This window comes from Grampus griseus (assembly GCF_964374135.1).
Source record: "Grampus griseus genome assembly, chromosome: 14".
Lineage (NCBI taxonomy): Eukaryota > Metazoa > Chordata > Mammalia > Artiodactyla > Delphinidae > Grampus > Grampus griseus.
In genome coordinates this window covers 14497440-14513375 of record NC_139008.1, presented here as the reverse complement: position 1 = coordinate 14513375, position 15936 = coordinate 14497440, and the positions used below count along the sequence as shown (strand labels likewise).

Genomic DNA, 15936 nt, shown 5'->3' with positions numbered 1-15936 from the left:
TGTGTTTAAAATATTATTCTTTTGATTTTTTAAAAAAAACATTTAAAAATGTAAAGCCATTCTTAGCTTGAAGGCCAGACAAAAACAGGCAGTAGGACTGGATTTGGCCTGTGACCCATAGATTACTAATCTTTACCTTAGCTACTTGGTAAACTTACGCTGACTCATGTCAGACCCTAGGAGAGGAATGACCTAGTTCTGTCATCTGCATTGCCATAATATGGTTTCTAACCTCTGTCATCACATTTATCATGCTGCATATTAATCATGTGTATGCTTATCTCTCTTATTGGACTCTGAGCTTCTTGAGAGGAAGCCATGACCTAGTCATGTCATCTTTGCATACTTAGTATCTAACACTTGACCTGACCCATAGTGGGTGTTCAAAAAATATTTAATATGAATTTTATGCTCAATCAATATAAAATGCCATTACTGCTGCCTTAAAGAGAAACACCTGAGTGATACGCAGTATACCTTCCCAAGTTCTTCCCCCTAAGGAGTCCATGGCAACTGCATTTGCTACTAGGGAATCTTGTGACTCAGTGGTTACGTAAAAAAAAGACTTTTCATTTTAGAATTCTCTTTCAGAGAAGAGATGGTTGAACTTTATCTTTAAATCAATCATCATGATAAATAATGGCTTTCATTTTTCTTCTGAACCAGTGCTATATTCTGGATGCAAAAATAATACTAGCTATTGTTTACTGAGCACATACTACATTTCAGTCTCTTAGTCAACTCTAATTTTCCTTTAGACTTTTGGTAACTTCCTTACTACTATCAATTTACCTCTTTTCCTTTGTTCCCTACATCTGAAACAAAACTAAGCAACAATACTTATGCTTTTCCTCCATGCTATTGTAATGAATGAAAACACGGTCCATTCAGTCCTTCAAGTCAAATACGAATTCATCTAGACTCCTTTCTCTCCTCCCCATATCTAATTGACCACTAAGTCTGATCAATTAAAAACAAATCTATGGGGTCTTCCCTGGTGGCACAGTGGTTAAGAATCCACCTGCCAATGCAGGGGACACGGGTTCAAGCCCTGGTCCAGGAAGATCCCACATGCCGCGGAGCAACTAAGCCCGTGTGCCACAACTACTGAGCCTGCGTGCCTAGAGCCCGTGCTCCACAACAAGAGAAGCCACTGCAATGAGAATCCCGCGTACCACAATGAAGAGTAGCCCCTGCTCACCACAACTACTAGAGAAAGCCCACGAAAATCCAATGTAGCCAAAAATAAATTATTATTAAAAAAAAAACCAAATCAATGGAGGTTTTTTCTTTCCATCTCTATGTCATTTGCTGTAGTTGGAGCTTTAATCATTTCTCAATTCTTTCAATATATAGTTGAACGTCTTTACTGGTTTTCTGACCCCGGTTACCCCATCCTTCAATCTTCTCTTCCCATAGTTTTCAACATTGAATGCAGATAAGAACAATCTAGTCTTGTCAGTCCTGTGATTAAAACCCTTCTATCATTACCAACTTCCCAGTCACGACATATGAGACCCTATGTGTGACTTCAGTGCTTAACACAGATGTTTCAGAATTCAAAATTTTTGGATTCTAGAAAGGTCATATGATGTACATAACACATATTATATAACATCCTCTGTTTGTTCTGGGTCAACACGCTATAATCAAGGACATCAGTATTTCTGCATTAAAGAGTATGATTATTTATGCCAAGAAGAATAAAGACTTTAAATAGATTCCTATCAGTTCAGGTTATGTTTTGCTGCCACATGAGTTACAGGAAAATGTTTAGTTTTTGGATTTCAGAATTTGGGACAAGAGATCATGACCCTATAGATATCCAGTGGTCTGCTGGAGCTGGATTGTGCCAGCTACAGTGAACCCATTTTTGTGCATCTCTTCTCAACTCTGTGGTCAATGACATCATGTTGGTAGCTTGAAATCATCCATGGTGGGAGTATTTACACCATTGGTCATCAGTAAATGCTACAAATTATGACCTTTCCCTTCTCAGAGATCAGGTTGTAAAGTGTTACTGGCACAGCGCTGTATATACCTATTACATGTGTAGTATGTTATCACTGTGGCAAAACCACTTAGTCTATGCAATATAGAACAAGAGGCCAAAGTTTTCAGGGAAGCGTAGAATGTAAAAATCAAGATGTGATTTGACGTCAATAGGACGGCAGTAAGAGAAACTGGATAAAACAGATGCTTTGGAGTCAGACAGGTTCAGTAGGTTCAAATTCTAACTCCATTATTTCCAGACTGTGTGACTTTGGATAAATCACTTATGGGTCTCAGTTAACACAGTTGAAAAATAGGGACTGATAATATTTCTCTTAAGGTTGTTTCAAGGATTAAAGTAGATATCATATGCAAAGTACCTGACATAGAATGAACAGAAATTATTTTTTTACTATAAAACATTTTTTTCTTGAGATGTTTATCTCTACAGATGTGACTCCCATTCTCTAATGTTCCTAGTGCACCCACAGTAAATATGCAGTTCAGCGCTTGGATGTTCTCTAGTTATTTCATTTTTTTTTTATAAAGTATGTTTGGTTATATACTAGATATTTTTATTTTCTTTTTATTTATTTACTTGGCTATGTCAGGTCTTAGTTGTGGCACGTGGGATCTTTCGTTGCAGTGTGTGGGCTCCTCTCTAGTTGTGGCACATGGGCTCTAGAGCGCAGGCTCAGTTGTTGCGGTGCGTGGGCTTAGTTGCTCCGCGGCATGTGGGATCTTCCCAGACCAGGGATCGAGCCCGTGTTCCCTGCATTGGCAGGCGGATTCTTAACCACTGCGCCACCAGGGAAGTCCTCTCTTGTGTATTTTTTAAGGAGTGGAGCCCCTTTGAGGGATTCTTTATCAGATAATGGTTATCTGCAGCGAGAGATCGAAAACTTAAAGAAAAAGATCTTTTTAACCTTTTATTAGAATAGTGTGTTTGAATGACTTCTAATGTATTATGATATAAAACTCTCTTAGGTACTTTTGTTTGAATGTCATTTGGCCAAAATCTGCTAGTTCAGATCCAATTTCAATCTAGATGTCATTTTAGATTATATTTTACCCTAAGATTATGAGTTATTTAGTCAAATATAGTGTCACTATAAGCTTAAAGTAAATTTCTAGGTCAAGAGGTAGAACACATTTATTTTGTAATATCAAAAGTCATAAATAGCACTCCTTTTTCTTCCTTAGAAAATAGGGTTCTTTAGGAAATCAACAGAAAAATAGGACAAATGAATATTTTGCAGTCTTAGTGGATTATGGTTGACTATTTTCCCCCCAATATTTTATTATGAAAAATTTCAAACACATAAAGAACTGAAAGAATTATACCCACTAGCTACAATTAACATTTTGCTGTATTTGCTTTATCACATAATCTGTCCATCTTTATGTTCCTCTAGTCATCATTCATCAAGCCATCTTATTTACTTGTGGTTTTTATTTTTATGTATTTCAAGTAAGTTGACGAGCTGTTTTTCTAAGCAGTCTTATCTTTGTTATGTTTTTCTGAATGTTGTAATTAAAATGTCAGTACATTCTGTGCAGATGTTTTCACCTGACCGTTTTTCCTATTTCTAGGAATCTGAGGTTGCCAATAATTGCTGTCAGATTGAGAACATTAAAAAAAAAAGTCTAGTAAGCAATGTCAAGCCTGAAAAATACACTCTTTTTCAATAGCTTTTATAATCTGAAGACTTGTAATTTTTAGAGTCATCAAAAATAATTTCCAGGGGCTTCCCTGGTGGCGCAGTGGTTGAGAGTCCGCCTGCCGATGCAGGGGACATGGGTTCGTGCCCCGGTCCGGGAAGATCCCACACGCCGCGGAGCGGCTAGGCCCGTGAGCCATGGCCGCTGAGCCTGCGCGTCCGGAGCCTGTGCTCCGCAACGGGAGAGGCCACAACAGTGAGAGGCCTCCGTACCGCAAAAAAAAAAAATATGTTTCCAGTACTGTTTTCAGTATTCTAAATACATGTTTATTCACATTATATTGTTTTCAGAGTGGAGAGATCTACAGACCAGGTCATCAAGCCAGTCAATGTGGGAGCTCTATCAAAATGGGTTGGGAAGATACCTCCAGATGTTTTACAAGACATGGCGGTGATTGCACCCATGCTTGCCAAACTTGGATATGACCCGTATGCCAATCCACCTAACTATGGAAAACCTGATCCCAAAATCCTTGAAAACACTAGAAGGGTAAGTGAGATTTTTAAAGTGAATTGAGAAAACTGGGTATGGAATTTGGGTCCTAAAAAGTTTTTTCTTATTTTGTTCCTTGCTTTTTTATGATCAGAAAATTATTTTAAATTAGAAAAATCCTATTTGTAAAATGCTTTATCATCAGAAATCTTCCACTGCATTTTAAGGATAACTGTGGCTCTTTCCAGGGACTATAGGGACAATTCTTTAATCTCTTTTTCCCAATTTCTAAGAATGGTGCTTACTGTTGGGGAGATTTATTCTCATAGCTGATTATCATAAATTTGCATAAACACCAGAATTATTAGTGACCTCACTTACTTCTAGTTTCTTTTTACTTTGAATCTAATGGCTACTTTACTTTTAAACCTTTGTTTAGATGAGGCATGATTTCTTGATACTTGAAAACTAAACATTGGCTACATGAGAAGAATTATTACATAGGTACAATAAACAACCCTCTGATTGAGAGAAAGTTACTATTAAAGTGTAGTTACAACTACTTCTTTTATAAGTTATGCTCACATCTTTATAATCCTATTTGAGAAAAGCTGAAAACTCAAAAAATGTGAATATATACCTTACCTGTATAATCTATTTCAAATCATACCTTAATGTATTTTTTATTGTAAAATTTAAATAACAAAATTTACCATTTTAACAATTTATAAGTGTATAGTCCAGTATATTTGTATTGTTGTAGAACTGTCACCACCATCCATCTCCAGAACTTTTTTCATCTTTTCAAACTGAAACTACATAATCATTACCCATTCCCCCTTCCTCTAGCCCCTGGCAACCACAGTTCTACTTTCTGTCTATAGATGTGGTATTTTTTGAAACTACAGTTTAAATAAGACAACCGTGTTAACGTAAGTTCACTGTTAGGCTGTTGGATTTCAAGATTAAAATTCCTTGCCTTTCTCTGGTATGTTTTTTGTTTTGTTTTGTTTTGTTTTTTACGGTACGTGGGCCTCTCACTGTCGTGGCCTCTCCCGTTGCGGAGCACAGGCTCCAGACGCACAGGTTCAGCGGCCATGGCTCACTGGCCCAGCCGCTCCGTGGTGTGTGGGATCTTCCCAGACTGGGGCATGAACCCGCGTCCCCTGCATTGGCAGGCGGACTCTCAACCACTGTGCCACCAGGGAAGCCCTGGTATTTTTTTTTTATGTCAGTTTCCTCTCCTCCCCACAACCTTATAATATATCATCTCTTTATTCTGTTCTTCTGTTGATACCTTTAATCGAAAAACAAACTTATATTTCATGAGGCTGATTTCCATCTGGATTTTTTACACTTAGATATTACTTTTGTTTTCTTTTTTCAAGTCATTAGTGGCTATATACGAAGAGCTATTTTCTTATAAACCATCATATATGGAGGCAGATTTTTTTTTATTTTTAAAATAATCTTTATCCTTTTTATATTTTTCATACATACAAGCATTATTATAAAACTATAAACTTAGGGGCTTCCCTGGTGGCACAGTGGTTGAGAGTCCGCCTGCCGACGCAGGGGACATGGGTTCATGCCCCAGTCCGGGAAGATCCCACATGCCGCGGAGCGGCTGGGCCCGTGAGCTGTGGCCGCTGAACCTGCGCGTCCGGAGCCTGTGCTCCGCAACGGGAGAGACCACAACAGTGAGAGGCCCGCATACCGTAAAAAAAAAAAAATATATATATATATATATAAACTTAGTTTATAAAACTTATAAAATTAAAAAGATAAGAGAATAAAATTCACCTATAATGTTACCACCCCGACAAATACCATTTTTAGCATTTTGATGGATTTCTCTTTCTTCTTTGCATGTTGTTAAACAAAGGTAAGAATACTTGTCTTACATCTCACTTTTGCACACACACAATCTTGTATTCAGCCCTTTCCATTTAATATTCATGAGCATTTTCTCATTGTGTACATGATTTTTAAACATAATTTTTCATGGTTGTATAAATAAATCATTTTATGAGCCACCTTAAATCCTTTATGAAACACAGTAGTAAGTGAATGAATGAATGAACAAACAAATAAAATGTTTCCCTAGTATATGTTCTATAATTTATTTTACCATTTTTCTTTTGCTGTTTACAATTTTCTGTTTGACAGATAGTGCTACAGTGAACATCTTTGCACATACTACATTTTAGTGGGGTTTTTTTTAGGGCTAGACTAATGAAAGTGGAATTAAACCACGTCAAAATATCTGAAATTTTTTTAAGGTGCATGATATATGTTGATAATTTTTTTTTATTCTTTTGAACTACCAGCATAATATAGGTAATTTTATTTTAGATATTTGCTAATTTTAATAGGTTTCATTGATTAATATAATTGAACATTTTCCAGTTATTACCTATATGTATATATTCTTTTACAAAACATTTAAGTTTGAAAAAAGTTTTATATGTGTTAAAGTTTTGTGAATTACATTCTGCTAAAGGCGAAGTATACAGTGCATTATCATAGTCCTTTTAATCTCTTGGTAATTGGTAATTCATAGCTTTCTCCTTTGTACAATACTGAAATGGTTTTTATAAACCAAGGTACATGTGTAAGTGATATTTAGAGGTTCCCCAAGTAGTAGACATTATAGTTTTCCTACATGTGAGTTGACCAGCTAGATTATTCTTGGCTTGCTTGAGTGGTTAAGTAGGGAAGAATGCTGTGGTTTGAATCCTTGTGACTAGAGAATTTGTTTCATACACATTTGTGGCTTTTGAAAGAGTTTCAAAATGCACCCTGGAAAAAACCTTCCCACCATCTTTGTCTACCTCTAAAGTGACAAATAATTTTGAGGAAAAAAAGGTAAAGTGTGAACTATAATTGCATTTTTGAGCACTTTGTGATAATGCATACAAGCTGACATCCTTGTTTTGTGGGGTTGGATTATATATTTTCAGAGCTTTTTGCCTGTAAAAACTCAGATGCTAATATATCCAGCATTGATGATCATGAAGTTTCATAAAGTAATGCTTAAAAAGTGATCTTCGATTGTCAGCTGTGACATGAGATGGACTCCAGAGAAAGAAGGTGGCTGCGGAGATTGTGCCCTTTATTTATGGGATGGGAGTGGGGAAGAAATTCACGTTTTGACTGGGAATATAGAATCCAAAGCTCTAGGCCTAAAAATTCTAGTTTTCATACAATTTTGGGTAATCTAGAAGTACTGGTGTCTGAGTCAGTGTATTTTGGGGACGTGTTGCCCAATCTTGAATAGAAAATCATGTGCTTCATGGTTGCTGTGACTCAGATGGTAAATTGGAAATGAAATGCTAACATATTCCATACCTTTCCCACCATGGTCTCTAATCCCACAATTGTAGCACATTTTAGTAAGGAGTGCCCTCTAGGTTACATTCTAGCCATCTCCCTCCCGCATAGGTTTTTAATAATTTTAGAGTTAAAGACATTTGAGAATCTGATGAAATTTATGGATCCCTATCTGAGAAGTGCAGACACATACATACACAGAATTTTACCCACAATTTCAGTGGATTCATAGATGCCCCTAAAGCCTGTCAGATTAAGGACTTCTGTTCTATAGTCTCCTTACGCTCATCCACTCATGTGATTTTGATTACAACCTATTTGCTGATGATCATAAATCTTTATCTCCTACTGGGTCTCTTTCCTGAGCCCTAGGCTCATTTTTTTCCACCTGCTTTCTGTGTCTCTCCACTTGGATATTCACAAAGACCTCAAACTCAATGTCAAATGAACTTATTGTCCAAAGTTGTTCCTCGATAGGCAGAAGCTAGATGGATTGTTCACTAAACTGAGCAAGAATCTAGAATAGGGGTGGGATGAGGCTGTGTTTATCTATATTTGCGTTGTCTATGAGCCAGTGAGCAGGTATGAGGAGCAGAGTCCTCAGGACACGTGGGTCAAGCCAAAAAACAGTTCAAAGACCTGGTTACTAAACCTGGAGAGTGAGCTGAAAAGCAGATCCAAGTGTGAATGGAATATCCAGTTGAAAACCAGACTAGACAGTACTAAAGAAGAGCAAATAGTCAAATGGAAAAGCACGTATCAGTGTGCAGAACCCACAGAGCAAACAAGAAGGAACTTGAATATTAATTAAGTGAGCTGGGAGGGGGAGTTGGGTTATATCCCTGAGCCAAACAGTAAGAAGCTGCAGCAGTTAGAATTGATGTTCTTGCATTAAAGGGAGAGCCTGTAATGCACACCTGTGTTTTCTAGTTCCTGTACCCATCAGAAACTGCTTCTCCCTGTTTTTCCTGTCTCCATACGTAGCATTCCTATTTGTCTAGTCATCAAAGTTAGTTAGGATTAACTAGCTTTGCAGATCACGTGTAATTAATTGGTCACCAAGTCCCCTTGGTTCTGCATTTGAAAATATCTTGATTCAATCCTATGTCAGGTACCTTAATTCAGTTTCTCCTCATTTTTTACATGAATTATGGTTTATTCCCCTTTGTGTTATGTGAGTGTGTTCAGTCATTCTTCTGCTACATTTTTAAAGTATTCAATGAAAGTTATTTTTTAAAAGTTCAAATCTGAATGTATTATATCTGAATGTATCATTCCCTTGCGTAAACCTTGAATAGCTCCACTAGTACTATAGGATAGAGCCCAGACTTCTTAGAATGGCATGTACTTTTCAGGTCTTTGGAGATTTTCTGGTGATCTTTTTATTGTTTGTTTCTAGGTTAATTCCTTTACGATTAGAGAACTACTCAGTGTGGTTTCAGTCCTTTGAAATATATTGAAAATTGCCTTATGGCCAGCATATGTTCTCACATGTCACTCGATAGGATGTGTATTCTGCAGCTGTTGCAGAATTCTATAAATATCAATTAAGTCATGTTGTTTCACAGTGTTGCTCAAATCTTCTAATTCTTATTGGTAGGGGGTGTCTAATTTTATCAATTTTGGAAAAAGATTATTTTTTATTTCTGTTAATTTTGCTTCATGTGTTTTGAATCAGTATTATTAGGAGCAAACCCTTTTATATATTCTTGAGGAATTAACTCATCATTATGAAGTGTCTCTCATCATCTCTGATGTTTCTCTCTGGAAGTCTAGTTTGTCTGACGTAAACATAGCCACTTCGTTGTTTTTATGCATACAGTGTACATGGTATATTTTTTCCATCCTGTTATTCTTAATCTGTGTCTTTATATTTAAAGTATGTTGCTGATAAGTGGATATAGCTGGTCTTGTTTGTTAAACTCATAATCTCTGACTTTAAATGGACTAGTTAATCTACTTACATGTAACGTTATTACTCACCTGTTTGGGTTTAAATCTACCACCTTGCTGTTTGTTTTCTATTTAGATGTCTGTCTTTGTCCCTTTCTTTCTTTTTTCCTGCCTTCTTTTGCATCAGTCTAGTTTGTTTAAGTATTTCATTTTATCTCCACTGTTGGCTCTTAGCTCCCCTTGTTAGCTATACCTCTTTTTTTATTTGTTTGTTTATGGTAGTTGCTCTCTGACAAGAGCTGCAAACTTTTCTGTGGGCCACAAATGGTCTTTTTCATCTTTTCTGAAGACTCAGATTTTCATCTGGAATCATTTCTTTTTACCCTGATGAAATTCTTTTAGGATTTCTTATAGTAAGGGTATGCTGGCTACTAATTCTCTCAGCTTTTGTTTATCTGAAAATGTCATTATTTCTCCGTTATATGAGAATATTTTGCTGAGTATAGAGTTCTAGGTTGACAGGTTTTTGGGTTTCGTTTGTTTGTTTTACTTTCAGCACTCAGAATATGTTATTTTATTGGCTTTCATTGTTTTTATGGGAAGTCAGCTAAAATTCTTATGAATGTAATAGTTTTTTGGGTTTGTTTTGGGGGGAGCTGCTAATAAGACTTTCCTCTTATCTCCAGTTTTTGGCAGTTTGACTAAAATGTGCCAAATTCACTGATCGTCTCTTTTGCCATCTCTAGTCTGGGCCTCAGGTTTGATTTGTTTTTAATTAACCTATCTTTGAATTCATTGCTCCTTTCTTCTTCTGTGTCTGGTCTGCCATTAATCCCATCCAGTAACTTCATTTCAGATAGTTTATTTTTCAGTTTTAGAATTTCTGTTTCTCTGCTGGAATCCTCCATCTCTCCACCCATTCTGTTCATCTTTTGCTCTAAATTCTTATTTATTTATTCATTTATTTATTTTTGGCTGTGTTGGGTCTTCATTGCTGTGCGTGGGCTTTCTCTAGTTTTGACAAGCGGGGGCTACTCTTCGTTGCGGTGCAAGGACTTCTCGTTGCGGTGGCTTCTCTTGTTGTGGCTCATGGGCCCTAGAGCGCAGGCTCAGTAGTTGTGGCGCATGGGTTTACTTGCTCTGTGGCATGTGGGATCTTCCCGGACCAGGGATCGAACCTGTGTCCCCTGCATTAGCAGGTAGATTCTTAACCACTGTGCCACCAGGGAAGTCCCTAAATTCTTTTAACATATTTATAATAATTATTTTAAAGTACTTATACATGGGTCTCTCTTTTGGCCTTTTTTCTTAATTATGAGTTATACTTATTTGCTTCTTCACATGTCTTAGAAGTTTTGATTTCATACTGCACCTTTTGTATAAAAGAAGAGTAGAGAGTAACCTAGATAATATTTTTGATTTATTTTTCCCAGAGAGGGCATATTCTTTTTTCTGTCAGGCAGCTAGGGTAATTGGCTGATCATTCAAATTTCAGTGTGTCAGGCCGAGCTGTGGCTGAGCAACAGTTTTATTTAGTTTACTTCTGGATTTAAATGAGATTATGGAGATTTGACCTTTAGCCCAACCCACAGTTTCCTGTGTGCTGTAGAAAAAAGGTTGATTTCTTTGACTTTTTAAAAATAACAGCTGGCAGGGAGTTGGGTTGAAGCTTAAATTAATTTATTTCACCTCTGGATGGTAACTGCAGCAGGGCCCTGGAAGCTAAGGACCACACAAGACTGGGCGATCTCGGACTTCCCTGGTGGTGCAGTGGTTAAGAATCCGCCTGCCAATGCAGGGGACACGGGTTCAAGCCCTGGTCCGGGAAGATCCCACATGCCGCGGAGCAACTAAGCCCGTGCGCCACCACTACTGAAGCCCGCATGCCCTAGAGCCCATGCTCCACAACAAGAGAAGCCACTGCAATGAGAAGCCTGCGCACCGCAACGAAGAGTAGCCCCCACTCGCCACAACTAGAGAAAGCCCGTGCACAGCAATGAAGACCCAATGCAACCAAAAATAAATAAATAAATAAATAAATTTATTTTAAAAAAAGATTGGGCGATCTCTCCTTTCTAGCTCTGCTCCCACTGTTACTTAACAAAAGGCCCTTGGGGTACAATTGTTAGACCAAGAGATTTATTTTTACACCTGGGGCTCTTCTAGATTTGGATCCATCATACCAGTCCACACTGCCACTAAAAGTTCAGCTTCTTTTTGTCTCATCAGCAAAATCTTTCACCTCTGGTAGGCCTGCTTTTCTGCCTACCTATATGCAGACTAGGCAGTTGATTCAAGGTAGAAAGGGGCTCTTTGCTCACCTTTGAAGAACTCATCCTTCTCTGGAATTGGGTTCATTTAGACTTCTTTGCATCCACTGCTTTTTGATGGCTCTAAAGAATAGTATGAAGTTTAGTTTATCTGGTGTTTTCTGATTGTTTTGATGAGAGCGGTGGTCTTTTGAGACCTCCTGCTTCGTAACCATAATGGAACTCAGAATAGCATTAAGATTCTTTGTCTTCTGCTTTCAACCTTCCTTTTCAACCTTATCTCGTTTTATCCTTCTAATCACACCCCACTACCTGCCTTTCATTCTTTTGGCACATTTGTATACCTCTGTACCTTTGCACTTACTCTTCTTCCTGCCTTGATCATCTTGCTTCTCTTCTTCATTTTACAACTTTGTCCTTTAAGACTCAGCTCAAATGACACCTCTTCTGTGCCACAGATCCTTCTACTATACTTCGTGCCTGCCTTTACTCTTGCAGTTATCACACTATATTATGATTGTTTATATTATATGTTGCTTCTTTTATACTAAGGACTTTTCAAAGGCAAGGACCACATATGCATTTTGTATCCTGAGCACCAAACTTAATACTTGAGAATTAGTAGGTGTTTAATAAAATGATTTTTATTAGCAAAATAAATCTTAGACATAGGAACAAGAATATTTCTTCAACCAAAAATACTGTATCCTGATATGAAGCTCTTGTAGACAATATTTGAAGTTATGGCCCAGTTCATAGGTATTCTACCTTATGTGAGAAATGCTCCATCACCCAGAAGTGAGCTCCAGTGGCTACGGCAGTACTTTATTACTGTATCAGTCTGCATTCAGTTGGGGAAAGAGAACTACTGTAAGTATTATAGGAGTGAGGGGTTTAATATGTTAATTATGGCTTACACAAATGTGGGAGAACTGGAGAACTGAGGGTCTGGAAAATTTTTATCGTACACTGGACATTTTATATAAAAGAAGAATAGAGAATGAACTGATAAATCTGTCATAGAAAGATTAGGAAAATAGGCATTAATGATTTAAGCCTGAGGTGGGTGGAAAGCCAGAGTTTGCAGAGAAGCCCTCAAAACTGCATCTAGCTGTCAGAGTGGGACCTCAGTAAGGGAGCCTAAGGAAGGACCTGTGAGGCATGCCATGGGGATGAAGTGGGAGCTTTAGGAGAGGTCTGTGGAAGCACTGCGTGTCTTGAGAATAATGGCTTCTGCTTCATTTCCATTTTATAAATCCCTTCCATAAAAGAGAAAATCATATTTTCTCTTATTGGCAGCCTTTTACTCAGAACCACACAGGGAAGAGAATTATGGGAGACTTAATTTTCTGCCTTAGACAAAAGTAGTTGGTGGTACCAGTTGACCACGGACAGTCCAGCACAGTTCATCTCTTTGCCAGCCTGACATACATATGTTCCCATTTTAACCCTATTTAACTTCCAAATAAAGATAATGACATTAGGCTTCCCTGGTGGCGCAGTGGTTGAGAGTCCGCCTGCCGATGCAGGGGACACGGGTTCGTGCCCCGGTCCGGGAAGATCCCACATGCCGCGGAGTGGTTGGGCCTGTGAGCCATGGCCTCTGAGCCTGCGTGTCCGGAGCCTGTGTTCCGCAACGGGAGAGGCCACAACAGTGAGAGGCCTGCGTACCGAAAAAAAAAAAAAAAAAAAAGATAATGACATTGTACTTCCACCTTACATGATGCGATGATCCCTTACAAAACTAGAAGCATACTAACCATCTCCCCAAAAGAGAGGACTCTGTGTTACACATTGCACTTTATTCATTTCTGGGTGATATTTATTTACTCCCCTAGCTGAGTCACATTCCGTCTTTGATATCCTGAAACCTAAATACTGAGATATAGAGTCAGCCCTAAGTAACACACCTTATATTAGAGCGTATGGGAATGGTAAAGGGAGGGGAAAAAAAAGAAATAGTTAATCTATTCAGGTATATTCATAACAAAGCAGGAAGAATATAACACTATTGCAGTCCTCATTTCTGCACCTGCCACGTGATCATGGATGGTATTTGTAATTTCTTTCTTTCTCTAGCTATTTCATATTCCATTTGCCCTCATTAACCATGTTGGTTGTATGGTGACCCAAACCTTCATTCTAAAAGCATGTGTGCCAATAATGGTCATGCCTATATTGTTTCCTGTAATTTTCCATTAACTTTCCATTGTAAACAAGTGTAATAGCGGATCTCTTGGGTTCTAAGAAATGTCTTTCCTTCCTCCATTGTGTATTTCATTTATTTCTTTTAATTTATTTTATTTTTGGCTGCCTTGGATCTTCGCCACTGCACATGGGCCCTCTCTAGCTGCGGTGAGCAGGGGCCACTCCTTGCTGCAGTGCGCAGGCCTCTCACTGCGATGGCGTCTCTTGTTGCGGAGCACAGGCTCTAGGTGCATGGGCTTCAATAGTTGCGGCACGCAGGCTCAGTAGTTGTGGCACAGGGGCTTAGTTGCTCCACAGGATGTGGGATCTTCCCAGACCAGGGATCGAAACCGAGTCCCCTGCATTGGCAGGTAGATTCTCAACTACTGCGCCACCAGGGAATCCCCCCTTCATTGTGTATTTAAAATCCCATTTCCTAAGACTATACTTTCAGGGATCAACCAAAATTACTCTACCCAGCAAGGATCTCACTTAGATTTGACAGAGAAATTAAAACCTTACAGACAAGCAAAAGCTAAGAGAACTCAGCACCACCAAACCAGCTTTACAACAAATGCTAAAGGAACTTCTCTAGGCAGGAAACACAAGAGAAGGAAAAACTTACAATAAAAAACCCAAAACAATTAATAAAATGGTAATAGGAACATACATATCGATAATTACCTTATATGTAAATGGATTAAATGCTCCAACCAAAAGACATAGACTGGCTGAATGGATACAAAAACAAGACCCTTATATATGCTGTCTACAAGAGACCCACTTCAGACCTTGGGACACATACAGACTGAAAGTGAGGGGATGGAAAAAGATATTCCATGCAAATGGAAATCAAAAGAAAGCTGGAGTAGCAATTCTCATATCAGACAAAATAGACTTTAAAACAAAGACTATTACAAGAGACAAAGAAGGACACTACATAATGATCAAGGGATCAATCCAAGAAGAAGATATAACAATTGTAAATATTTGTGCACCCAACATAGGAGCACCTCAATACATAAGGCAAATACTAACAGCCATAAAAGGGGAAATCGACAGTAACACATTCATAGTAGGGGACTTTAACACCCCCCACTTTCACCAATGGACAGATCATCCAAAATGAAAATAAATAAGGAAACAAGCTTTAAATGATATATTAAACAAGATGGACTTAATTGATATTTATAGGACATTCCATCCAAAAACAACAGAATACACATTTTTCTCAAGTGCTCATGGAACATTCTCCAGGATCATATCTTGGGTCACAAATCAAGCCTTGGTAAATTTAAGAAAATTGACATCATATCAGGTATCTTTTCCGACCACAACGCTATGAGACTAGATATCAATTCCAGGAAAAAATCTGTAAAAATACAAACACATGGAGGCTAAACAATACACTGCTTAATAACGAGGAGATCACTGAAGAAATCAAAGAGGAAATTAAAAAATACCTAGAAGCAAATGACAATGAAAACACGATGACCCAAAGCCTATGGGATGCAGCAAAAGCAGTTCTAAGAGGGAAGTTTATAGCAATACAATCCTACCTTAAGAAACAAGAAACATCTCAAATAAACAATCTAACCTTACACCTAAAGCAATTAGAGAAAGAAGGACAAACCCCCCCAAAGTTAGCAGAAGGAGAGAAATCATAAAGATCAGATCAGAAATAAATGAAATGAAGGAAACAATAGGAAATAATCAGTAAAACTAAACAATAGGAAATAATCAGTAAAACTAAAAGCTGTTTATCTTTGAGAAGATAAACAAAATTAATAAACCATTAGCCAGACTCATCAAAAAACAAAAGGGAAAAGACTCAAATCAATAGAATTAGAAATGAAAAAGTAACAACTGACACTGCAGAAATACAAAGGATCATGAGAGATTACTACAGGCAACTATATGCCAATAAAATGGACAACCTGGAAGAAATGGACAAATTCTTAGAAATGCACAACCTTCCGAGACTGAACCAGGAAGAAATAGAAAATATGAACAGACCAATCACAAGCACTGAAATTGAAACTGTGATTAAAAATCTTACAACAAACAAAAGCCCAGGACCAGATGGCTTCACAGGCAAATTCTATCA

At 37.9% G+C, this 15936-nt stretch overlaps 1 protein-coding gene across 1 annotated transcript in view; it reads left to right on the top strand.

The window, feature by feature from the left end:
- The window catches only part of TPST1 (tyrosylprotein sulfotransferase 1), a 115439-nt gene that overhangs the window by 53741 nt on the left and 45762 nt on the right, over positions 1–15936 (top strand). The window contains exon 3 of the mRNA XM_082671601.1: positions 4005–4203. Within this exon, the coding sequence (XP_082527727.1) occupies positions 4005–4203 (199 nt within the window). The remainder of the gene's footprint in view (positions 1–4004; positions 4204–15936) is intronic.